The sequence below is a fragment of the Podarcis gaigeae genome (genome assembly GCF_964106915.1).
Source record: "Podarcis gaigeae genome assembly, chromosome: 14".
Taxonomy (NCBI): domain Eukaryota; kingdom Metazoa; phylum Chordata; class Lepidosauria; order Squamata; family Lacertidae; genus Podarcis; species Podarcis gaigeae.
In genome coordinates this window covers 28,728,972-28,753,078 of record NC_139690.1, presented here as the reverse complement: position 1 = coordinate 28,753,078, position 24,107 = coordinate 28,728,972, and the positions used below count along the sequence as shown (strand labels likewise).

At 45.9% G+C, this 24,107-nt stretch overlaps 4 protein-coding genes across 7 annotated transcripts in view; 2 read left to right on the top strand and 2 right to left on the bottom strand.

The window, feature by feature from the left end:
* The first annotated feature begins 402 nt into the window (after positions 1–402).
* On the top strand, positions 403–7,018 carry UBE2I (ubiquitin conjugating enzyme E2 I). Of its 2 annotated transcripts, none has more exons than XM_083713355.1 (7): positions 403–614; positions 1,240–1,318; positions 2,393–2,476; positions 3,166–3,238; positions 4,491–4,600; positions 5,614–5,693; positions 6,373–7,018. In XM_083713355.1, the coding sequence occupies exons 2-7, from the start codon at positions 1,253–1,255 to the stop codon at positions 6,434–6,436; spliced, it is 477 nt and encodes a 158-aa protein (XP_083569481.1). In that variant the 5' UTR covers positions 403–614; positions 1,240–1,252; the 3' UTR covers positions 6,437–7,018. The 2 variants fall into 2 exon arrangements, with proteins under 2 accessions (XP_083569481.1, XP_083569480.1); XM_083713354.1 differs by lacking the exon at positions 403–614 and adding an exon at positions 750–968.
* On the bottom strand, positions 5,395–12,499 carry TSR3 (TSR3 ribosome maturation factor; the record flags this gene model as incomplete). Of its 3 annotated transcripts, none has more annotated exons than XM_083713349.1 (6): positions 7,280–7,868; positions 8,200–8,375; positions 8,515–8,578; positions 9,787–9,960; positions 10,573–10,766; positions 11,982–12,499. In XM_083713349.1, 5 exons carry the CDS (start codon positions 12,497–12,499, stop codon positions 8,216–8,218), a joined length of 1,110 nt encoding a protein of 369 aa, XP_083569475.1. In that variant the 3' UTR covers positions 7,280–7,868; positions 8,200–8,215. The 3 variants fall into 3 exon arrangements, with proteins under 3 accessions (XP_083569474.1, XP_083569475.1, XP_083569476.1); XM_083713350.1 differs by having other exon boundaries at positions 7,280–7,541; XM_083713348.1 differs by having other exon boundaries at positions 5,395–8,375.
* Positions 12,466–21,153, top strand: GNPTG (N-acetylglucosamine-1-phosphate transferase subunit gamma). The gene is made up of 11 exons (XM_083713351.1): positions 12,466–12,592; positions 12,834–12,885; positions 12,990–13,057; positions 13,230–13,284; positions 13,369–13,452; positions 14,020–14,113; positions 14,798–14,912; positions 15,378–15,460; positions 17,968–18,099; positions 18,504–18,585; positions 19,178–21,153. Exons 1-11 carry the CDS (start codon positions 12,490–12,492, stop codon positions 19,300–19,302), a joined length of 993 nt encoding a protein of 330 aa, XP_083569477.1. The 5' UTR covers positions 12,466–12,489; the 3' UTR covers positions 19,303–21,153.
* IQGAP1 (IQ motif containing GTPase activating protein 1) overlaps positions 20,353–24,107 on the bottom strand; it is a 45,936-nt gene continuing 42,181 nt past the window's right edge. Inside the window, exons 35-38 of the mRNA XM_083713326.1 lie at positions 23,780–23,946; positions 23,304–23,426; positions 22,625–22,733; positions 20,353–20,683 (exon numbers count right to left, since the gene is read on the bottom strand). Of these exons, the coding sequence (XP_083569452.1) occupies positions 20,570–20,683; positions 22,625–22,733; positions 23,304–23,426; positions 23,780–23,946 (513 nt within the window). The 3' untranslated portion in view covers positions 20,353–20,569. The remainder of the gene's footprint in view (positions 20,684–22,624; positions 22,734–23,303; positions 23,427–23,779; positions 23,947–24,107) is intronic.

Genomic DNA, 24,107 nt, shown 5'->3' with positions numbered 1-24,107 from the left:
TGCTCCAGCCAACCCACCCAAGACGGTTTTTCAGCTCTGGTCGCGCAGGGAAGGTCACACCTTGGCCTCGCAGCATTACTACTACTACATTTATTACATATTTTTTTATTATCCTCCCTCATCTGGCATGATTGCCCCGGTGTTCTCCACGTGTGGCCCGCTGTGGGGGCGGAGCTTCCCAGCCAAGCTCCAATGGGGAGGAAGGGGAGGGGCAGTCGAGCCCCATCCGGGTTCTCAGAGCGACTCCTGTCATCATGGCAACAAGCCCCACCCCCAGAGGTGGGATCACCGGTTGCCCAGCTCCGTGGATTGGAGTTCGCTCCGCCCCTGGGCAGAACCTGGGTAGAAGTTCTCCACCCGCGCAGAGTCGGCCCGCTCTGAGCTTCCAGGCCTGGCTGTGGCGCTGAAGTGCGCGCGCACCGCGCAGGCGCCGTTTGGCGGACGGGTCGCGCCGAGGGACAGGCTGCGCCGACGCGCTCCGCTTCCTGCGAGGGAAAGTCCAGGCTTGAGACAAAAGGGGGGGAGGCGAGTAGGGAACATCCGGGTCATTCGCCGCCGCCGCCGTCGCCTGAATCCGGGACACGCGCGGGAGCTGCTGCTGCGGCCGCTACACGGTGAGGCCTTTGGCGGGAAGACGCCTAGGAAGAGGCCGCGGGCAGGAGCGGGAAGCGGAGGAGGCGGCGGCGGACTGGGCCCAGAGGCAGCCCGGAGGCGGAGAGGGAAACGCGCGGCGGAGGCCTCTCAGCCCGCAGAGCGGCCGCCTTCTCGGCCTCCTCCCGGGGCTCCCGCTGGTCCCTCAAGGTCAGGCCTGGCTGCTCGCGCTCCGCCTCCGGGGCTGAGGAGAAGGCCGGGCCGGGCCCATAGCCGTGTTCCGCCGAGGCGGGGCTGGTTGCTCAGGGGCCGGGCCGGGCCTTCCTGCGGCGGCGGCGGCGATGCTCCTAGGGCTCGCACGGGACTTCTAGGCCGCGGTACTCCTCCGACCTCCTCCCTCCGCCCGCCCGGTTGTTGGACTTGGGGAGGGAGGAGGCGGCGGCCTGCGGGAAGCAGCAGCAGCGAGAGGGGAGAGGCTCAGGGTCCTGGGATCCTTCTTTCTCTTCCCCCTCCCGCCTCGTCGGGAAAGCTGACAGTTTCCGGGGCTGCGGCGGCAAAGTCGCCCCAAGACGGTTTTTTGCGGCCCATTCGGTGGCGGCGATGCGGAAAACTTCAGCTGCCCTGACTGGCATCTGTTTTGTCTTGCAGGAGGACCTTGAATATGTCGGGGATTGCGCTCAGCCGACTTGCGCAGGAGAGGAAAGCCTGGAGGAAGGACCACCCGTTTGTAAGTGGTAGCATCTCCCACTGTGAAGATGAAGAGGAGGAGGGTTTTGTTTCCGGCATAACTCCAGCCCCTTTTTGGTGTTCTAACATTCCAAAAGAACCATTAGCTCAGCAGAGAGGCTTTTTCAAAAAATGAAATAGTTGATAATAAGTGAATAAGAACAGTACTTGATATTGCATTAGTAAAAAGTATGTAGAATCTGTATTTAAATGCTAAATAGAAATATAGCAAAATTAATGAGTGTTAAAATGACGTGGGATCAGAAATTAAGTGGTTAGTAGCGGTAATGGTTAATTTAAGGAGAACAAGCATTATTAAAAGTAAGTTAAAAAGTAAGGGATGGATTTGCTGGAAATAAATCTGAAATTGGAATACAGAAAGGGGAGGCAAGAGGAAGTCGGGAAAGTAAGGTATAAGAAACTAAGAACTGAACTTATATGTGTTTTTTGTTTTCTATGTTCTGTGTTGTGTTTTTTATGTTTTTGTTTTGTTATGATAAAAAATTGGTTGAAACCTTAATAAAAAAATTATTTTTAAAAAATGCTAAATAGAAATAGCCACCAAGGAATAATATATACATTTTTTGAAGAGACACATTTTAAGTTATTTGGTTTTTTTTAAAAAAGGCTGCACATTGTAAAGAAATGATTTTCAAAGGCACCCTGAGTGCCTTTAATCAGGGCAAGTGCCTGTATTCTTTCCAAAATTCTAAGCAGCTATTGGACACTATCAACAAATAATAAACAAATATGATCATTTAGCTATTGCATAAAAATGCACTTGATTTCTCTCTGAAATTCTAGTCTCTGAATGTCTTCAACATGCTGATAAAGTATGTACACGGCCACAGTGAGTCTGAAGTCCTAAACAGTGTAATAGCCATTGTTGGCCATACTCAAAGTTAACCTGCTAAGAGTACTGGGCCTAAGGTAGCCATGTCCATTAATTTAAATAGGCCTACTGTGAGTAGGACAGGAGGAGCACAAGGTTCTGTGACTAGCCCTTTCACTAGCATACACTGTATGTTGCCGTAATATCTCACATCATCTTCGGCTAACCTTTTAATTGTTTTAGGGTTTTGTAGCAGTACCAACAAAAAATCCAGATGGTACGATGAATCTCATGAATTGGGAATGTGCTATTCCAGGAAAGAAAGGGGTAAGGTTTTGGATGCCTACCAATATTACTGTTCTGTTCTTGGAAGATAGTATTTTATGTTTGGTCTATACTAGTTTAAGGGTACTTCTGTTATATCAAAATGATTTCACCCACCTGTGAAAAATACTTCGAGTTCAATGACTAAATTTCCATTCACGCCAAAATTACTGTTAACCGCAAAAATGAATCATCAATCTGTGTCTTAGTTATTTCTCAGCTGGATGTTTGATTGGTTGTTCTGAAACAGTTTGCTGCTTGTCTCCTAATAAACTCTCAATGCAATGGAATTGAGTGGCCCAGGTGTCTCCATTGGAGAGGATGAAGATGCTTTTCATAATTCTTGTCATTCTGCTCTTAACAGGAAAGTTTGTATTGGCAAGACTGGAGTTGTATCTACTCAGTAATGGTAGAATAGGCTAAAAAGGCTTGTATGGAAAGAAATGTTAGCATGTTCTTAAAATGAGGGAGATTTAAAGCAGCTGTAAGAGAAGCAATATTTTAACCTGGTGTAAATCTTTCACAGTGGATTTGCAATACTTTGCTACATTAGTTGTCTATCTTGAAGTATATATGTGTGTGTTTGTAGCTGCCTGATATTCTCATTATACACCTCTGGAGAGTATGCTAGCCTAGGCAGCTTGGTCCTAGATCACTCAATATTTCTAACCTATGCTATGCTCTCCTGACAGACACCATGGGAAGGAGGCTTATTTAAATTACGGATGCTTTTCAAGGATGATTATCCCTCCTCACCCCCAAAATGTAAGTCAAGTGAGATTAACTCATATAAACTGCCTAGAAGTATTTTTTGATTAAGCAGTATTTGAATATTGCAAAGTAAACAAAATAATGAAAGACTTTCAGATTAAGGTTGTTAAATGATGTAGTGACCCTAGCAACACAATAGTTTGCCACCTGTGTTGTGAAATCCATTCCTTTCACAGGATGCTTTCAACAGTGGTCAGATCTAAAAGTACTTGAAGAAATGTATTATTTTTCTACCAGATTTCTCCCTCGTTTTTGCCTGAACAAATATTAGGAGTCCCTGGAATAGGAGAACAAATTGTCCTGAACCACTGGAGCTCTGTCTTCATTATTTCCTTTGCTCTGTTTTGTCCTGAAATTGTTTCTGATTTCTTATGGATAGAAGCTCTGGAAAGTGGCCCTCAAGTGACAAGCAAAAGCTGTGTTGTTTCACAGCTTCTGGTATCCCCAAGGATCCTTAGATGTTGGGCTGCTCCAAGTTTGCTGCTCTTAATAGTTTTTTTTCTTTTTAACATTGTTAATAACTGCCTTGAATGACCTTTTGTGCAACAGGCAGAAAAATATTTTAATAATTGTTTTAATATTTTCCCATTTGGTTTAAAATGAGGATAAAGAGATGAATTTTTAAAGTTTAATTCTACAATTCTACTGATTTTTTTTCTTAATGATTGCTCCCCCCCCCCATGGTTTTCACTGTTTCTATTTTAGTTGTAAGCTGCCTTGAATCCCTGTGATAGTAAAAGGCGGTATATAAATAAACATAGTAGAAGTGGTATATTACTTTCTAGGCTTCATTGCCTGTTGCCCTTATTTGAATTCGCTGTTTTCTTTTTTTGTTTTAATGTTTCACTTGGTCTTGTTATGAATGCATCCAGAGGAAATATTTTCCCCTCACTTGCTCTCCACTCCCTCCACTTTAAGCGGGTGTGTGTGTGTGCGCATGTGCGTGCGTGCCTTTCTCCTAAGCTGCAGTTCTTCAAATTGTAGGTGGTGGTGACAGCAACAGCTGTTCTCAAACAGCATCCCCTGAATGAGAGTGATGAGTGGTGTGTTGATTGGTTGATCCAAGTGTGATTGTTGCAAATAAATTTACTTGAGGCTCCTTTGATTCCGCAACCTGGGAAAGCGCAAGTTGTGTGATGGCAAAAAGTTTTTTTTCTCCTACAGTGGAGTAGTCACATGATGACAGATGAAGCCTTTCCACATAATTGCTTGGCTTTATGTCTGAACTAGGTCTTCTTTTGTGCAGGCAAATTTGAGCCACCCTTATTTCATCCAAATGTGTACCCTTCAGGCACTGTGTGTCTGTCCATCCTAGAAGAGGATAAGGATTGGAGGCCTGCAATCACAATTAAACAGGTATGCATTTTTCTCTACACAAAAAAAGGGCTACAGGAGGCTGGGATAGACACTTCCCTGGGTGGGTTTAAATTGAGCCAACTGCCCCTTTTCTTGGCAAAAATCACAGAAATGCAGTAAGCTAGTATTGCCTGCCCTGAATGACAGTCTCTCTCCAGGCAGATAATTCTTCCGTCTCACCTACTGTGCATTTCTTGTACCTGGAGATTAAGCCTGAGACCTTCTGCATCCAAAGCATATATGTTACCAGTGAACAGTGCTCCCTGGCAGCTGTTGATTCACATAGTTCCTGAGCAAACATGCATACATACTGGCGGAAGTAGTTAACTTATCTGGCTGCAGTTAACCTGGGAGTCTTGCTGCCTTGAAACATAGCCCAAAACTTCTGGTTATGTGGCCATCATACTTTTTGCTCTAGAGAACATATAACTGCTATGGGAAGCAAAACAATTGTGGAATCTAGAGTTTCCATAAGAACACTAGCAAAGAGAGAGGCTGCAGTCACTTTGCACCCTGAACTCAAGTCCCTTTCATAAACATACTTAGGGTTGGACTTTACCTGTCTGGAGCTTTCCAGAAAGCAAGAGTGCTCTCTGGCAGGACAATGAGTTGCATGCAATGTTAGTCAAACTCAGTGTGCAAGGTTAGTCACACTCAGGGTGGACTTCAGCTGGCTACAGTCCATGTTTCTCCATGACATGAGAAGCCAACGTGTACACCCCAAATCATCATTGGAACAGCAGGATATAATTCAGTGTACTTGGAAAGATCTTGGGTTCATGTTTAAAAAACTGTTTTGAGTGGAATTTCTGTCTTTATTTTTAGAGAGCACTGAATAACTAAGCTAAGTAATCTGATTTAAAATAAAAATGGTTTAGTATATATTTGATTCAAATTCATTGTGGCCACACAGGGAGCTTCTCATGTTTCACCTGCATTTTCTCATGCAGACTTAAAATCTGTTTTATAACAATACTTGCGTGAAGGGTGTTTCTTTTCTTCTGTGCTCATAGATCTTGTTAGGAATCCAAGAACTCCTAAATGAACCAAATATTCAGGACCCAGCTCAAGCAGAGGCTTACACAATTTACTGGTGAGTAGACTTCACCTGCTCTGATGTGATACCCCTTGACAATTGCAGTTACAGTAGACTGATACTTCCTCTCAAAAGACAGAACCAAATATCCACTGTGTCTCTTTCCCTGTCAATCACAGTAGGTAAGCATTTGTGTAACGCTTTGGGGCTAGACTAGACAAAAATGCAGGGTTTTAAAAATGCAGGAGGCAGCTGCTTCAGAAGTTGGAGTGAATCGCTGCCCTTCCTCCAAAATTGATTGTGTTAGGAAGGAGCTGTTGGCACCAGTGAGGCTTCTGTGCAAGTAGAAGGGGCTGAAATAGTTCAGTTGGTAGAGCATGAGACACTCAATCTCAGGGTTGTGGGTTTGAGCCCCATGTTGGGCCGCAAGATTTCTGCATTGCAGGGGATTGGATTAGATGACCCTCATGGTCACTTCCAACCTTGCAATTCTTTGATTCTGTGAAGTGCTTCACCTATGTTAACCATGTTGCTTGTAAAAATGACACCTTCCTCATTCATATCCATACCCATTTCCATCTCCAGTCAGCAACTCCTGGGGGATCTGTTAGATCCCAGTGTTCTGAGTATTCTGCATGTGGGGTCTTCAGTGTTTAATTATCTCAAGCTATGGGCTTGATACAGAATGCCTCATGCAGAGAGATCTTTAAAAGTCAAGTCACCTTTCTCTTTTTAGCCAAAACAGAGTGGAATATGAAAAGAGGGTTCGAGCACAAGCCAAGAAGTTTGCACCATCATAAGCTCCTGTCATCCAGCATCTTAAAGGAAGGGATTAATTGGCAAGAACTTGTTTACAAAACTTTTGCAAATCTATTGTCACTATGTACAATTAATAGTCACTTAGGGGAGGGGATTGTATGTGTGCCATTTTCCATATTCGCCACTTGTATACAGTTCTAAATTTGCTGAATTGCCCCCCGTTTTTTCATACAGGGTCTCTTCCTTCAGTCTTTTGTATTTTTGATTGTTATGTAAAACTTGCTTTTATTTTAATATTGATGTCAGTATTTCAACTGCTGTAAAACTATAAACTTTTATACTTCTATAAATTCACTAGTATCTCTAGTTTCTTTGCTTTCTGATGCAGGCATGCTTTAAACTGTTTAGAAGTATATTTTGCCTCTACTTGGCTGTAAGAAGAAAAAGAAAAACATGCCCTCCACCCCCCTTTTTTGATTTCTACCAATAATAAATTAGGTTGTTGTTGCTTAAAAGCCTCCAGATCCAAAGTCAGCCAGCATCTTGATTCTGCATCACTTCCTTTGTGTTTATGGCGTTTTGTCTGTGTTGCTGTTTAGAGTAAATAAACTTGTTTCTATAAAGCTTTTTTGTCTCACTTTCTTCCTGTAATATACTTGTCACTTTTGGAGTGACCTCTCCTGCGGGCATTCAATAGCTTTGGGAGAGATATCATGCCATGGTCATTCCAGGCAGCAGGAGTTAAAAAAGATCTGTGTGAGATCTTGAAAAGCCACCGGTAGTTAGTTCCATGTGACCATACTGCTGTATTCAAGCATCCAACATACAATAGCGCATCATTTGGCTGCTTGGCTTAATAGGATGAAAGGACAAACTAATCAAAGTTTGGTACATTAGTGTTTATTCCACTGCCATGAATATACATGTTGGGGGCAGGGATAATGCTTTTCAACATTGCCATATAAGGATTTCCTTCCTTCAAATCAAAGCATCCTTTTAGCTGGACAATAAGAGACTGAAGGGTTGAAAATGCATGTGTCAGACCCAGTAGCTTCATTATCCTGGTGATATTCTCATTGGCTACTGTCCCACACCCCACTGGTGACCTAAGGAAACTTACGAGTGCAGTTTCATCTTTCCTCTTGCCTGAAAAGTGAGGAATTCTTTTTGTATCAAGGCACAAGTGACACAGGTTAAATACTGCAATGGGCTTGGGGTGCTTTTGTAACGCTACAATTTCAGCCACCTTTGTTTGCTACCATCTGATCCCCAAGAGGCAGCTCACTGGAGGAGGATGGAGGGGTGTGTGTGTGTGGAGTCCGGCCTTGCTCCAGCAAGGTAGTCCCTTGTGTTCTTCACCCTCGGCAGTATAAGAAGGGTCAGGGTGCCTGCCCATCTCAGCTGGAGCTTCTCATTCAGCATCTGCATTCCCAGCCACCAGGCCAAAACCTCTCTTGGGTATCAGGAGAGGTACTGAATTGAGAGGTGGAGACGTTATTTCAGGGAACCTCACAGAGTTTATTTCCTTCCAACATCACAACATATTCTACTAGTAGAGACTAGCTGAAATGGTGATTTAAAAGCGTGCCACAGTTGCAGTGTATGGCCACTACAGCAGAAGAGAGACGGTGAGGCCTCATTTGCTAGCAGTAAGTGGGGACTGCTATCCACAGAAGAAGGTTCTCGCCCAACCCTGTATATCTTCTTAACCCACTGGACTCACCAGAGGAAAGTGCGGTCAAGCCCAATCCTAGACAGGCTTTATTTAAAAGCAAACCCCATCACTGAGTTCAATGGGACTTACTTCCTTGTAAGAATGCTCAGGATTGGAACCTTGGTTTGTTTTTAGTTTTCTCCCACACAGCTGGCTTGCTGTGTGCAGCACATGTTGCATTCAGGTCCTCTGAGCTGCTACTCTTTCCAGCATCCTCATCCTCATCAGATGTTTCTTCATCGGAACTTTCATCACCAGCAGTTATTCTATGAATGGAGATCAGTGTAATACAAATCAAGAAGGAAAAGGAAAATGAGACACTACTGCTATGTCAACTCAGAAGTAAGCCCCACTAAATGGACTTGTTCCCTGGTGGGTTTAGGATTGCAAACCTGAAGATCTTACCCTGAAGTTCTGGCAGGCCTGTTGGGATTAAAAAACTCTTTTCCAGAGTCAATATCAAAGGGGTCTGTGGAGAGAAAAAAGCAGGATGGTAAGCTATTGTTCCAAGTTTTTTCTTCTCTAGACCCATATGTATGCAATTACATCCCATCTTTCAGAATGCAAATCATTCCAAGATGACTTAAAAGTAAAATCAATATACAATAATTTACCAGTACAATGCCAATAGTAATTGCCACAGGCAGTTGATGGTAGATAACTTGGGAACGTGGGGTTGGTTTGTTAGTCCAGCTGGTGTGGTCTCTGAGGGCAGGGGAGATGGGCAGAGACTTTATATTGACAATAATTACTGCATCAGAGAAGACCAGTATCACTGGCTGACAGTGAGCTACCAGGCCTAACTCAAGGTGTTAGTGTTGCCATAACAAAGCTCTAAATGTTGAGGTGATTTAATACTTGTATTTCACTTTTCCAACAACAAATGTTGAACCATTGTTTTCTGATTACGTTGAGGGGGTTTGTGGGATTTTGGAGCAGTATTTTGTATATTGTAGCCCTTTGTTGTTAGGAGGAGGTTTTTGAAGGCTGTCAAGGGCCTAGTCGCTGCTCATTTTACTACTGGATTATTTAAAAGGGCATGTACTTGGTGGTGTGTTAGCCCAGGGCATTTCGGTGTCCCCTAGTTTGTCTTGTATTTCTTGCGTTGATATGGGTTTGTTATTTTTGTAGACGTCTGCTAGGCAGTATAAGCCTTTGCCTTCTCAGGTTTTTATCTAGAGGTTTTGTGCTGGGTGGTGCAATAGTGGATGGTGTGCCCACTATGGGGGATTAGTGGGGATGGGTTTGAAGACAGTTTACTTGGTTTTTCCTTCCATGCTTTAAGCATGCTCTGTATGAACCTGTTTAGTGTTGTGGGGATTTTCCTTAGTTTTTTGGGGAGGAATGGGTAAGCTGTGGTGAAGGTATTTTCAATTATGTCTCTCTCCAGGTGTACTCATTGTTTTGTCTTGTCTTCTAGAATGTATGGGATTATGTGGGACACTTTGTTGGTGATGTAGTATAGTTCTATGCTGGGGATTCCCCACTCTCCTAGGGGGCACCCAAGTTATGTGGCTGACTGATCCTATATGTTCATCCCAGAAGAATGGAGCAGCTTTCTGACTAAGCACCACTTGATTTACTGACCATGGAGGTGCGGGGAAGACAAGGGCAATGTCAAGGCATTGTTTAAGAAGACTCAAAGGTCCTCAGAAGTAAAAGTCAGTAGGTTCTTACCTATTTCTTCTTTTTCTTTTTCTTGGGCATGAGCCAGAAACTCTTGTTCAACTTTCAGTACTTCCTGTTCACAATTACAGGCTGCATATTTCTCCAGGAGGTCTTTATTCAAATCAAGGAACACTTTTCCCCATTTAAATTTTTGTAAGAGGATTGTGGCAAGATCAGAGAATCCTAAAATAAAGACAAGAAAGTCTGCATTTTTTAAAAAATTACAAGGTACTTTGCAGGCGAAGAAGCTGTCCAGCCCCATACCTCCTAGTTGCTCGTGACATTCTGAAATAACTAAGTTTTTATCTATCTATCTACTTCATTGGCATAAAAAGTGCATCGTATACATGGATCAAAATACAACACAGTTAATGAAACATATTAAGAGGTACTTTAGGATAAAACTGTCCAGACATTGTGAGGTACGTTAAGACCTATGGTGACAATTTTATAGCATCACTCAGAAATCTTGCCACATTCTCCAATTAATCAGTTAGTTGGGACAGAGGCAGGTAGCTCAAAATAAAGACAGAAGTCCCTCTTAAAAAGTAATTGAGCAATGTGTACATTCACATACACCTTGCTGTAAGCTCAAAAGAAGGGAGGGAATGTGGAGAGAACAGACCCCAGATTCCTCAGCAGATGCCACAGACCCCCAGAACATTTTCAAACTTGCCCCAGTCATCAAGGAAATATGTTTGACACTAAGGCGTGGCTGCACACAGACAGGCATGTATTCATACAGTCCACTGTACAGCAAAGAATTTGTCCTACAAGCTTTTCTTCCAGCCTCACCCACAATGTAGAAAGTAGCTGCAAATGCTTCCACACAGGAGAGTTTGCATGGCCGGCCGTAGTTCACTGGATTTGCAGCCACCAGAAAGGGCAGCAGGCGGAGATGGCTTCCCTTCATCTTGGCAAACGGCGTCTCATCCAGCTTTGCCCAAGAGCAGTCAATAACCGCAATTCCATTCTGAGCCACAATCTGTCTAAAAACACAGCAACAGCAATTTCAAACCAGGATGTTGCTGGTTTCTTGCTCCACTAGAGCTGCTTTGGGATCCAGTTAGGATAGCAGATGTGAGTTGCTCAAGACCGCCAAGCCAGACTTCTCATGTGAAGACACTGGATGGGGCCAAATCTGAATAATCAAGGACTCAGCAACATTACATTGATCCTAAAGTGTGAAGTTTCATCAGCTCACTAGCTTGTGGAAGCATCCACTTGAGCAAAGCCCAAAAAGAACACACCTCAACCCTGAAGTATTAGTCTTACAGGCTCCACATACTGGCCCTACACATGAGCACTAAGAAGAAAGCAGCCCTGTAGCTGGAGCAGCCTGTTCTTACAGATGCCTGAGGGAAGCCTGCAAGCAGGGCATGAACACAACAGCACTCATTCAGAGGCAGCAATGGAGACAGAACAAAACAATTATGGCTAGAAGCCACTGATAGGCTTGTCATGAATCTGTCTAATCAGTGAAAAGTTGAAGGCTATCACTGCCTCTCAGCAAGTTCCAGAGTTTATTACCAGCTGTGTGAAGAGCTGCTTTCTTTTGTCTGCCAAAATTACCATTGAGTGGCCCTGAGGTATAGCATGATTAAAGGTCCTGCCTTTTCCCCTCCACCGGCAGAAACCCTCTTCCTGTCTTTGCTGGCTTCCCCTTTCCTCTAGATGCCTGTAAATACAATCTGGCAAGTATCTAAAAAGGAAGTATTATTGATATTAATACATGTTCCATATTTTCTTTTAACACTATCAACATACGTAAGAGATTCAGGAACTAAGTATTTACCATCTCAAAGGAATGGCCAGGCTAACCAGAAAAGGCAATCATATAAAGCATTATCATGTATCCTGGCTGAGGGCCATCTCTTTCTGTGATGTATGTATGATGTTTTGGGGGGTGGTCTTGAGCTACAGGGTAGGCAATTTCAAAAGTCTATATAACTGCTTGCACACCAATGTTCTGGGTTCCTCCTCCCTCCTGCATGTGGTGAGTGAGCACCCTGTTGCAACAGTCTAATAAAGATCAGGCTTACTAGCTGATTTGCTTCTCAATATTCTCTGGTTGGCCTCTGTTATTTTCTCCTACCGATAGAGAACCTACATAAGGACTCTGTACGGGCTCTTGGATACCCCATCAGGGAAAAGGGAGCAGATTTTTCTTCTAACACCTTCCTAGCTCCGCCGGCTCCGCTCACCTGTCTGCGGGGGAGACAAAGCGGGTGGCGGCGGGGCTGAGGATGACGCCCCCGAAGCGCTGCCCCAGGCGCAGCGTCCGCACCAGCCCCTTCCTCGCCAGCCGCCGCCCCGTGCAGCGCCGCGGGTCGCAGTGCCCCAAGTCCCACATGGCCAGCGGGGGAGAAGGCGAGGCCCGGACCTCGCCGCATCCCCGGACGCTGCCGCTATCCGGCTCCGGCTCGGACGACCCCGCCGCCGCGCCCTTGACGGGGGAGGAGGAAGAGTGGCCGCGGAGCGGGTCCCCGCCCAAGATGGGGCCGGAGTCGCCGCCGGGGCCTTCCTCATCCTCCGCCTCCGCCTCGAGAGGGGGTCCCGGCCGGGGCTGCCGCTGTCGCCGTTGCTGCTGCTGCTGCCGCTTCCGCCCCATCTCCTCGTGGACCAAGGGGAGAAGAGGCGGGTAGAGCGGCTCCCGGACGCCCCGGAAGAGCAACCCCTGCAGGCGCTTCCGGGTCTCGCCGGAGACCGAAGATGGCGGCATCTGCAGGCGGTGCAAGGAGGAAGCTGGAGGGAGGGACGATGGTCCGGATGGGCGCGACGGCGATGCTGCTGCTGCTGCTCCCTCTGATGGGAGGTAGGGAGGCTCCCCCCCAGCCCCCAACCCCTCTCACCGCCCCTACTCACGCTCCCCTCCATAGCTGTCAACTTTCAGATTTGAAAATAAGGGATCAGCAGCCTCACCTGTCCCGGGGACAGTCTACGGGGTATCTAACGATCCAGGATAGCAGCGGGAAGCAGCGGGAAACGGCGCTGGAATAAGGGAATTTCCCGCAAAAAAGGGAAGGTTGACAGCTATGCTCCCCTCTCTCTTCCAGAACAGGTCGCTGGCGGGAAGATGAAAGTCGTGGAGGAGCCCAACAGCTTCGGGTGAGCGCTTGAGACCTTTCCCCGTCCTGTCCCCCAAGTGGGCGCCCCCCACGATGAGCGCCCCTGAGGATTTCTCTTCCTCTCCTTGCTTCCTTCCCCACCAGGCTCAACAACCCTTTCCTGCCTCCGTCAAACCGCCTCCAGCCCAAAGCGTCCCCTTCGCCTGTGGCAGGTGAGTGGCTGGGCTGGGGCAGGGCAGGTGCCGAGGCAGGCAAGAGCCGCAGGGCTCCACGGCCAGAGCTCCAGAGGGAGAGAGGAGAGCCCTTTGAAGAGGATCCTCCGCCTTCCTCTCCCTGTTGCCTATGGGCTGCCTTTATGAGCGAGCCTCCTTGTTTCTTTCTTAGGACCGGCACATCTTTTTAGGCTGGCAGGCAAGTGCTTCAGTTATATCGAATCCATGTGAGTATCTCGTTGGCGTGTCAAATAGTGAAACTCTGTACATTGTAATAAAAGGCAAACATTCAAAATGCTTTCAATATTTAGGTACAAGTATGAATTCTGCCCCTTCCATAATGTCACCCAGCATGAGCAGACTTTCCGGTGGAATGCCTACAGTGGAATTCTCGGGTAAGCGGGTTCTGACATTTGTTCCAATATTTGTTTGTTATTGACTATTTAAAAGCTAGTATTCTAGGATCAAAAAACTGCCTGGTTTAACAGGAGAGTTAAAAGCAGCACCTTCAAATTCACTCACATTTGTGGCCCGTGCTAGTATACAGTTGAAAACTAGATTTCTACAGTTTTGCCCACCCCAAGGATTCAAACCTTCAGAACTGCAGTATAAGTTATTACAGGGCTTAAGTCTTAGCACACAGTGCCCTTACTGTGCCTGTATTAGTCTTAAGCTGGTGCTTTTATGAAATACATTAAGTGACTGGGTATTACTTATCCTGCAGTCGCCTAGCTGCTTAACTGCCCTGTTAGACTGACACATTTGTTTCTGGGGAACAGATGCTTCATAGCCTGAGACAAAACAGAACCCTGCAGGCTGCATGTCAGAGTAGACTGTCAGCACCACTTTATAGAAAAGGCCATTAACTACTGATACCATGATTGATGGCACCAAATTCCACTTTTCCCTTTGAGGTTTTCTTAAAAAACAGATTTTTTTAAACCTGTTTACTTTCTTTCTAGAATCTGGCATGAATGGGAAATTGAAAACAATACATTTGTTGGTATGTGGATGAGAGATGGAGATTCGTGTGAAACCAGGAACCGACAAACAAAGGTAAGCAGTAAGGATGTACTAAAGAACAAAAATACCTTTTGGCCATCTACAAGTTTTGAAAGTGTTCCTTGCTTTCATCACAACACTTGTAAAAAGGGGAAGGGGACAGACAGGCTTTGCACAGGAGAAGAATTTGGTTCTTCATTGGGCTATTTCACCACCAAGGAATGGTATCTGAGACATTTTTCTTTACAAAGCACTTAGGTAATACTGTAAGTTTCTCCTAACAGTCTGATTGTATGCTTGCCTACAGCAAGATAAGCTACGTGATGTTCCTTGTCTTTGGGAAGAAACAGGACTACAGTGGTACCTCTGGATGCAAACGGGATCCGTTCCAGAGCCCCGTTCGCATCCTGAGTAGAATGCAACCCGCGACTGCGTGGGTTGCGATTCACAACGTCTGCGCATACACGTGACATCATGTTGAGCGTCTGTGCATGTGCAGGCGGCGAAACCCAGAAGTAACGCGTTCTGTTATTTCTGGGTCGCCGCAGAGTGTAACCTGAAAACGCTCAGCCTGAAGCGACTTCAACCCAAGGTATGACTACTTGGTGCTGTTAAATCTCATGACAGTGCTTGATGCTCACTGACTACTCCAGGAAATGATCCAGAGTGAAATGGGATTTGACGTAATATGAAGCCATAAATGGCTTTTTTCACTTATTCTCACTTCTTGCTTTTCAGGTTCTTCTTGTCTGTGGAAAGAACAACAAACTGGCTCACGTGTCTGAACCGAGCACTTGTGTTTATTCTCTTACATTTGAAACTCCACTAGTTTGCCACCCACATTCTCTCTTAGGTAGGTTAAATACCTCCATTTCTGGGAGAGTGCCAGGAGGCACTGCAGTGATGCTAGCTTTTACTGCAAAAGGCCCTTTCACCAGAGTTCCCATCACCAAGGTTCCACTTTTGTGATGCAGAGATAGCAAAGAGTGATGGAGCCTCATGATGCCTCCTTTGATTTCTGAGATGTGCTTTCTCTGGCCAGATTTTCAATGTTGCTGCTGCAGTGCATGGCTGACTGCAGAGATGATGATTGTCATTTTCATTTTCATCATCTATATATTTGGGAAGTTGTTTGCCTGCTCATTATGTATTTGGGCACCTCTTAAGATACTGTTATGAAATTTTGTATGATGATTCCTTAAAGAAAGGGGGGGGGGTTCTGTCTATATTTAGATACTGTTGCATGCAATTTTGAATCAAGATGGTGGACTGAAACCTTCCAAAGGGTGGTGCACTGATTTTTCTTTTCTCTTTACAGTCTATCCAGCTTTGCCTGAAACCCTCCGGAGGAAGTGGGATGAAGTGGAACAGTTGCTTTATGCTGAGCTAATCACAAAACAGGTTTGCTTCTTTTCTTTGTTACATCTCTGTCCTACCTTGCTTCTGTGGAACCCCGAGAGGCACACACAGCTATCACAGGGAACCTCCCTTCCAGGCACACTCCAGGCCCAGCTCAGCTCAGCTTAGGCCTTCATTCAGTGCTGCTACATTCAAAGTCTTGCCCTGGCTGTTCCCTAATTAGGGTGTGAAGGCTGCTCAGAGGAAAGGCTTTAAGGTACCGCTTCCGTATTTAACCTTGCAGTCTGTATATAGCACAGTGGGTGGGGTGGAATAAAGCAATGACATAGCTTCCCCTCAAAATTGACTGAGATTGATTTATAGATTCTCTCTTTAAAAACAACTTGGTTTTAAATAATAATTTAAATTAATATATAGCTGATCCTGTAGCCTGTACTTCTAATCCAGGGGTGTCAAACTCAAATTCATCTGGGGCCGCATCAGCAGTTTGGTCACCCTCAAAGGGCCAGTTGTATCTGTAGGACTTTATCAAAGTTATATTTCCTTAGGCACTGGTGTGTGTTGTCTTGAACCTATACACTATTTAATATACCTATTCCAGTACGATTTTAAATAAGAATAGAAGAAGAAATAATAATGATTTTTTAAAAAGATGACGAGATGGGCTTCCAGGCAGACTGGAGCTCCAACGGGGAGGAGGCAGGAGCCTGTCCCAACAGAGCAGAGCAGAAGCAAATGTTGCCTCCCCCCGCCTTGCCGCCGCACTCAGGAGTCGGAGGATACTGAGCAGCAGTTTGGACAGCAGCAGTTTCTTCCTTGCAAGGGAGCCTCAGCGGCACTGCGGGCGCGGGTGGCCAGGATGTCCTGCTGGGGCCCCGAGCTGCTGCAGTTGCTCCCAGGGAGGGGGCTATCCGCCAAGTCCTCTGGCCCGGAGAAAGCCAATGTGTTGGCGTGGGAAGGGGGGGGGTTCGTAGCCAGGCTCCCGCAGCCAAGTTGCTGGCAGGCTCCCACTTTGCTCCAGCCGCCCAGATGCCGGCGTGGTCCTTTTCGGGGTGGGAGGCGCCCCTGCTTTGTGGTGTGGCACACCACCCGCCTGCCTGGCTCCCTCCACCCCACTCTGCGCAGCTGAACCGGCAGCAGCCTCGCCTCTCCCAGCCCAGCCGGGGCGCGCCGCCTGCGGCAGGACCTGCACTGGGTCCCCGCTCTCCACTCGCCTCCGCCGTTTCCTTCCCCGCCTGCCGTCCCCGCTATTTACCCACCAGGGCGACCCCCAGCCAGCCCCTGGCCCCGCTGCCCGCGTCTCCGGCCATCTCCTCGCCAGCTGCAGCGCCGCAGTGACCTCTTCTTGTGGCCCGAGTGAGTGAGCGAGCGGCGTCCCAAGCATGGCTCTCGCTCCCTGCCCTCGTTGCCAGCCTCTGCGGCTCTCTCAGGCTCCAAAAGTTGCCGCGCACGCCACCCGCCCCCTCGAGCAGCCACGCCCGGGAGGCTCCAAGGGGCGGAGGCAGCCGGCTCCGAGCTTGGCTTCGCGGGACTGCCTCCTCCGCAGCGAGCCCCGGACTGGAGCGAGCGAGCAGAAAGCCTCTTTGCCCGGCCCGCGAGGTAGGCAAAAGTTGCGGGACCAGCCAGTAGGCAGCGCCGATGGGGCGTGTCGGTTGGAGCCCTGTCTGCAAGCAGGCAGGGAAGGCTGTTTGCGTGGGTCACTTTTTAGAAAGGCAGAGAACCTCCGCCGGAGTGCGGACCCTAAAATCTGGGTCGGGACCAGTAAAAAGGACGAGAAGCTCGCTTCCTCACCCTTGATGCCACGGGCCACATGACGAGGTCTGGCGGGCCGGATTCGGCCCGCGGGCCTTGTGTTTGACACCTGTGTTCTAATCTTTTAAAATATTGGTAATCTATCAAGTGAATTGGAGGATGATTCTAATAATGGACTGGAAAAAGTTGTGGACTGGCAGATAGACATGTAATAAACCTGGAACTATTGAAGCTTTTTGAGGGAAAATGCTTTTTTCAAGGTGGTTTGTTTTGTCTTATCTTGGGGAACAGATTTGGTTTTTTATAAACCCTCTTTCATATCGTATTCCAAGGCTTTTTAATAAAAGAAATGAACAGTAACTACAGAAACAATTTAAAAATATTAGCATGCCAGTAAAAATCTACAAAAGGGGGTGGTGGAATGCAAGGAAATCATAGTTTCAACCTCTGGAGGGCAGAATAAAAGCAAAAAAGAAAAGTAACCTAAAAGTCTGATGGGTAGCATGGTCCAGATGTTTTGCTATATTCAAGTCGTGCAAAGTTGCTACTTAATTGTAAGCCAAATGTTTTCATTATTAGAGTAACTACTTGAGTATGCATGTGTTCAGGAAATACGTGAATTTCAAATGGGATACTTGATTTTCATAAATGTATTTTACCCGAGTCATTAAAATCCAGCTGGCCAGTGCTGAAATGCTGGCTCCCAGTTCTGAGGCCAGGCTCCTGGAAAACAGGTGAAAAGCAAATAGCAATTGGGAGGGTAAAAATAAGGCTTTATATGATATTTTGTTTTCTAGGGATACAATAAACGGTTGAAAGAGATATTTGAAGAAGCAGGCTTCTTTAAATTAACTGGAGAGAAAGTGAGTGAGGGAAAGAAAACAAAGCCTCAACACGTGGAATTTGATTCACTGGAAAAGTGCAATAAGGTACAGAAATTGGTGCCCGAGGTGCTAGGCTGGTGCATCGTGGCTGTTGTTTATCATTCTGCATTCTTCTTCCTGTGCTGTTTCAGTGACTTGGTCTATTAAAAAATAGGCATAGACTGAGTGGGAGGTGTGTTAGAAGTTGCTGGAATGATTAGCATCAGTGAACGTTGCCCAGTGCTTAAAAGTGCTATGGATGGGGGTAAAGAGTGGCAAGGCCCCAACTGGATTTCAAGCCTGCTATTAGAGTGGCTCTTCCAGACATAATCATTATCTTGATGACGTAAAGGGCATCTGCTTTGCTTTTGTTTTCATGGCTTCTCTATTTGGGCATTTTGTAATTTTTGAACTTTTATGTTAAATTGTTACTTGTATTTGTGGATAACCATTGACGTCTTATTTTCTAGGAGTACAAAGAACTTTCTAAAGATCTGAAGAGGCTTACAGATTTACTTACTCAACATGGAATTTCGTATGAAACAAGCCTGAGTAAGTTGAGCAAAATTATTTCCTCCTCCCACACAACACTGATACAGTGGTACCTCAGGTTACAGACGCTTCAGGTTACAGACTCCGCTAACCTTGGGTTAGAACTTTGCTTCAGGATGAGAACAAAAATCGCACGGCAGCAGCGGGAGGCCCCATTAGCTAAAGTGGTACCTCAGGTTAAGAACAGTTTCAGGTTAAGAACGGACCTCCAGAACGAATTAAGTTCTTAACCCGAGGTACCACTGAATTGGCAATCTTAATTAACTCTTATTTGGGAATAAGTCTTGTTGAACTTGGCAGGCCCAAACATTGGCAGTGGGGGGGAGGGGAGAATGAGGCAGTCTTTAACTTTAACTTGTTTTTACTCCTTCAACAACATAACATGTATAGTTTATAACTTAGGCTTCAAGGTGGGTGAAGTGTTGAAAGGGCTTGAGGTGGGGAAAAGCCAGGTTCAGGGTAGGGGAAATGACAGAGCATCCTTCTGAATTCATCCCAGTCCTTGGTTCTTGATTGGGTGGGAAAGCTGTAGCTGGCTTATGGGATCAATGGTCTGAGCTTGGTATAAAGTAGTTATCTTCTTGTATTCTAGATGGAAACAGAGATGATAACCGTGCCACTCAGGCAGTTGTGACAGAAAAGCCAGCTCTTACTGTTGTTTCAAAGGCTGATTGGCACCTGCGTGGAGACACAGGAACATGGAATGACTCCCTCTAAGGAAAAATCCCCCTGGACAACTTGCTCAGCATTTGGGGTTTTCAAGCAATTAGAATTTAATCCACATTGTGTGGTTGTACTTGGGTTATGGAACCTGTGACCCCTCAGATGAGGCTGGAGTATAGCTTCCATCTTTCAGCATAGGCCACGCTAACTGGACCTGAAGGGAGCTGGGATTGAACAAGAAGCATATGGAAAGTCACAGGTTTCCTATCCCTCTTCTGTACCCCACAGGGAAGAGCAGAAACTGTTAAATATAGGACAGTCTTTTCAGCAGGCCGGTATCTGGTAGGAGCCTCTGCTGCCAACTCAGGACTCTCTTTTGGAGTGAAGGCAAGTTGAAGTTGTGGCAGCCTTTTTGAGCTTTGTGTCTTATTGCTTCGTAACAGAGAATGCCGCAAGTGAGGGCAGCAGTCTTATGTACTGTGTGGTGTCTTGGGCCAGAAGAGGATCCATCCAATAAATTCCAGTCCTTAGAATTTTATTTAACAAAAGTGCACAGCGACCACAGTATAGGCGGAGGGACCCAATACAGGATTTATCCCAAAGGAACATTACAAATGACCAGTCAGTGTTGCAGGCATACACTATGAAGAAAACTTCAAGCAGAACTAGCCCCCTAGGCTTAATTTTACTCCTATTAATTCAGCAGGCCCCTCCACTGCTTTATGATATATTTCTGATGGTTTCTACTAGGCTGCTAAGGCAAGAAACTTAACGTACTTGATTTCTGCCGCCGCTTTCATTCATTTCAGAGGGACACTGAGCACGGAGACTGCTGCTCCATAGGCCAGATCTGTTTATCCACCTTGACGAGGCTCAAAATTGCCCATCTTGCCTTCCTACCAAGAACCACCTACTTGATCACATGAGATGGCTCACGGCCAGAGCAGAAGTGGCTCCAGCTGCTGTCTTGGTGGTTTGTTCACCTTAGTAGCCGCCATAATGCTATAGGAATATCAAACTACACTACAATAGATTGTGGGGGTAGAAGAGGAGGGAAAGTCCAAGACTTGGACTAAACACCCCCAAAGACAACAAACAAACCACTCAGGCTAATAATGGTTTAATTCTGGGTGTTGAGTACATGGGAAACAATATGCAGGAGGCGGTGCAGCCATTCGTCAGGATGGGTGCAAAGATCTGGAGCCAGCCGAGGTTGGCCATGTGGGAAGAGAGCTGCTCATTTTGGGAGCCACTGGTGGGTGAAGCAGCTCACAGAAAGAAACTCATAGCTCCTTTTCCACAGACTTCCAAGTAACAAGAGTTACTTCCCATAGAACTTCTTGTTTAGGAGAAAAATGAGGAGATTGACATTCACTTTTGCTCGGTCAAACAACTTCATGACAGCCACACCTTCATACTGGAGCTGCAACAGATCCTGTGGGAGCCAGAGGAGGGGCGGGGAGAGAAAGAGAGAGAATAAATTCTCAGCTGCGGCTCCTAGGACACACCTGGTCAGCGTACAGAGGCTTGGCCTGTAGCGTTCATACATCTTGCCCAGTTTGCACCTCTGAGATGGGCAAATCATACCCAGCAGTCATTTCTCAAGTAACACATGCCATCATTTTTTTGTGATGCTCAGCGGAAGCTATCAAGCTGCTATAGTGAAGGGTTCTCTGTTTTGCACACGGTGGGAAGGAACCCTATTCCATGCATTGATACTTCTCCAAAACTGATTTCCTCACTGGTAAAAGCATGGATGCCATCCCTGTTGGACATTCTAATTTTGTTTTCAGTAATTTAAGTGCACATTTTTCTCTAATGCTGCCAAATAAGAAAAAAAAATGGTTTTCCCATGTAAGAATGTACACATGCCATTTTGCTGAAATAAATTATTCTGGAAATGCCTCTGCACTGACTCTTCAACTCATTTCCAAGAAATGAGGATGGAGCACACAGGAAGGACTGTGAATGTTGCATTTGACAGCCGATGGAAAGAGAACAGCAAGCCATGTTATGCCCAGCAATTATACCCCAGCTGCTTGATGCTTGCATACTTTCTGATAGCAGGCTAAATAGAGAATAAATTGGCGGTGAATAGATTAAGCTTTAGGAGTTATTTTTCCTATGCAAGTTATATGCATTTGCACCATCCACTTTGCTCCCCGCCCCCCCATATGCTCCCCTAAGATTATTTCAGCACATTAAAAAAGCTCTAAGAACCAAATTGGGCAAAAAAGATGAAAATAATAACTAAACTCTTACTGCAATCTAGGATCAATAATTGATAATAGGACTATTCCTTAGAATCACTGCTGGAGATCTCCTTGCTCACTAATTAGGCCAAGAGGGAAAAAGAGGAGGAATGAACTATTAAAAAAAATATATGCTATAGCTCAGGCACTGGGCATGTCAGGCCTGGAGGGTGGGAAGGAGGCCTCTGTGCCCTCCAGGAACAAGTCTGGAAGACACCATCTCCTGATCAAGGAGAAGCCTATTCTCAAACCGTTTTGCAATGTCCACCTGCATCGGGTGTGTGGGTGTGTGTGAAAAGGCATTTTTTCAGAAAACTGAAGCAGCCACAAAGCTGCTACATCATCTGGTGCAAACAGGCAACAAACCTCCCCACCACCACCCTCCCGGGGCGGGGGGAGTGGAGAGTCATTTTTTAAATCCATCTATTTATGTAAAACTGCTAGCACATTAAAAAACATCTGTCTTTGATAAATATACTTTTCATTATGGTCTGCAGCTGGATATTATTATTATTATACAATCCAACTCAAGCATCACCTAGGGCCCACTGGATCCCTCCCCTCGGAGTCAAAACACACAAGCACAGCCATTCTCTGCCTGATTTATTCTGGAGAAGATAGGCTAACATTTTGTTCAGTTAGTTCCCCAGCTTTCACTTTCTGCTTCCTTTGAAGAAGTGTGCTCCTTAATCTACCGTATTTTTTGCTCTATAAGACTCACTTTTTCCCTCCTAAAAAGTAAGGGGAAATGTGTGTGCATCTTATGGAATGAATGCAGGCTGTGCAGCTATCCCAGAAGCCAGAACAGAAAGAGGGATCACGGCTTTCACTGCGCAGCGATCCCTCTTGCTGTTCTGGCTTCTGGGATTCAGAATATTTTTTTTCTTGTTTTCCTCCTCCAAAAACTAGGTGCGTCTTATGGTCTGGTGCGTCTTATAGAGCGAAAAATACAGTAATTTAGATAAACCTGGAATGTAGTCTAGGAGAATAGGTCATCATGATTTATTGTTAAATATCTAATATCATCCTCTCCTTCCCCATAACAGTTTGGAGACCCTGAACAAAATCCCCTGATGCAAAGTCAGTATAAGGGTGGACTGTACAGACAACATCAAGATCCATACCTGATAATGTAGAATGAACGTCTCCATCTGTACACCCATGAACTTTGCTTTTACCTCAAAGTCTCCGACTTCTTCCGTTGGGCTAATTTCAAATATCACATTTTTGAATCTATACAGTTTGAGGACAAAAAAATATGCTTATTGTTTTAATGTGCCATTGGGAGTTGAATTGAAGAATAAAGGGTTATTGGATAGGAATTAAGTACTTGCACTAGAGAGCTTCAGTGTGAATTTCAGACTGGAAGAACTGAAAGCAATTGTATTTCTAGGTAAAATGAGTCCCTTACTAACCTGTCAGTCATAACGGACTGTTTCCTTCCTCTCCCTTACCCCATCATTCCATTCTGGCATTGCCATGTCTGGGGAGCTTAGAGATTACTTTCAGTTTTATAAGACCCTTGCAAGCAAGCACTGTTTTTGATGTCTAGTCCACAGAAGTACCATGAAGTGCTTCAGAGGTCTTCTACAGCTCCCACTTTGCCTCTGACAAGCCAAAGGTCCTTCTTGGGAGCCCTACTTGGCCTCAGAATTAGTCTAAATCTGATGCACACTCCTAGCAAATAGTTACACACAAACCCCCTAATCCATGAAAATGTTCCTTCCCAATTTTATCCCGGAATGCTGCTGACTGGGTGAGACTTGCCTCTGTGCATGCTGCTGTGATAAATGACATACTCACTGGCTGGCTTGCAGATCTTCAATTTCCAACAGGACTCCCTTTTCATGGAGCCGGGCTGCCGTGTATTTCAGGGAGATCTTTTTGCTCTTCTTTCCCTTCATCTCCCGTGGTTTTTTGGAAACCCTGAGGAAAAGAAGGACGGGCACCTCACTGAGAGGCATTCTCCCATTTGTAGGATTTGAGGTCTGACTTGACAAGCATTGAGGCTGACAAAGACTTGACCCAAGGCACTGGGTTTTTGCCTCTCCCTCCCCACCTGGGGGGTGGAAATAACTCCCTCTGACTCCTGCTCTTCCTGCAAGCAGCTCTTTGAGAGCTAACCCTCCTTGCTCTTACGCTCTTTGTCAAGTCACCATTTTCCTTCTCTCATCACCTGGCAATCCCCCCTCTCCATTTTTTTGTTTTCATGTCAAGAGGTTTCCCAAGGACCCAGGGTACACCCACCCAACCCCATGCCTCCAGGGGCTGCCACTCACTTGCCCTTGCTGGCCAAGTTATCCAGGCACGTTTTGATATAGCTCTTGTAGTAATCCACCTGCTCCTCGTAAAAAGTCGCCTTGGAGGTGAGGGCGTTGTGGGTCTGCTGCAACTTCACCAGCTCTGCTTTTCTCCTTTGGCGATAGCGCCGCTGATTTCGAATGTCCTAGAGTTTGGAGGGGAGAGGGGGGAAACAGGCTTACCTTCTAACTCATCCCCACCCAAGACATTCCAAGTGTGTGTGCACATGTCCATTGAGTAGCCACCCCCATCCCCGGTTGCCTTTATATGCACCTGCCAGCACAAGCCCACTGGCTGTTAGCTCAG

Bases quoted from the DNA above. Each gene is read 5' to 3' on its own strand.
- GNPTG (XM_083713351.1), top strand. From the start codon at position 12,490: ATGGCGGCATCTGCAGGCGGTGCAAGGAGGAAGCTGGAGGGAGGGACG. The intron at 12,593-12,833 runs GTAGGGAGGCTC...TCTCTCTTCCAG, and splicing joins GCTGCTCCCTCTGATGGGAG to AACAGGTCGCTGGCGGGAAG. The intron at 14,913-15,377 runs GTAGGTTAAATA...TTCTCTTTACAG, and splicing joins CCACCCACATTCTCTCTTAG to TCTATCCAGCTTTGCCTGAA.
- UBE2I (XM_083713355.1), top strand. From the start codon at position 1,253: ATGTCGGGGATTGCGCTCAGCCGACTTGCGCAGGAGAGGAAAGCCTGG. The intron at 1,319-2,392 runs GTAAGTGGTAGC...TAATTGTTTTAG, and splicing joins GGAGGAAGGACCACCCGTTT to GGTTTTGTAGCAGTACCAAC. The intron at 3,239-4,490 runs GTAAGTCAAGTG...TCTTTTGTGCAG, and splicing joins TCCCTCCTCACCCCCAAAAT to GCAAATTTGAGCCACCCTTA.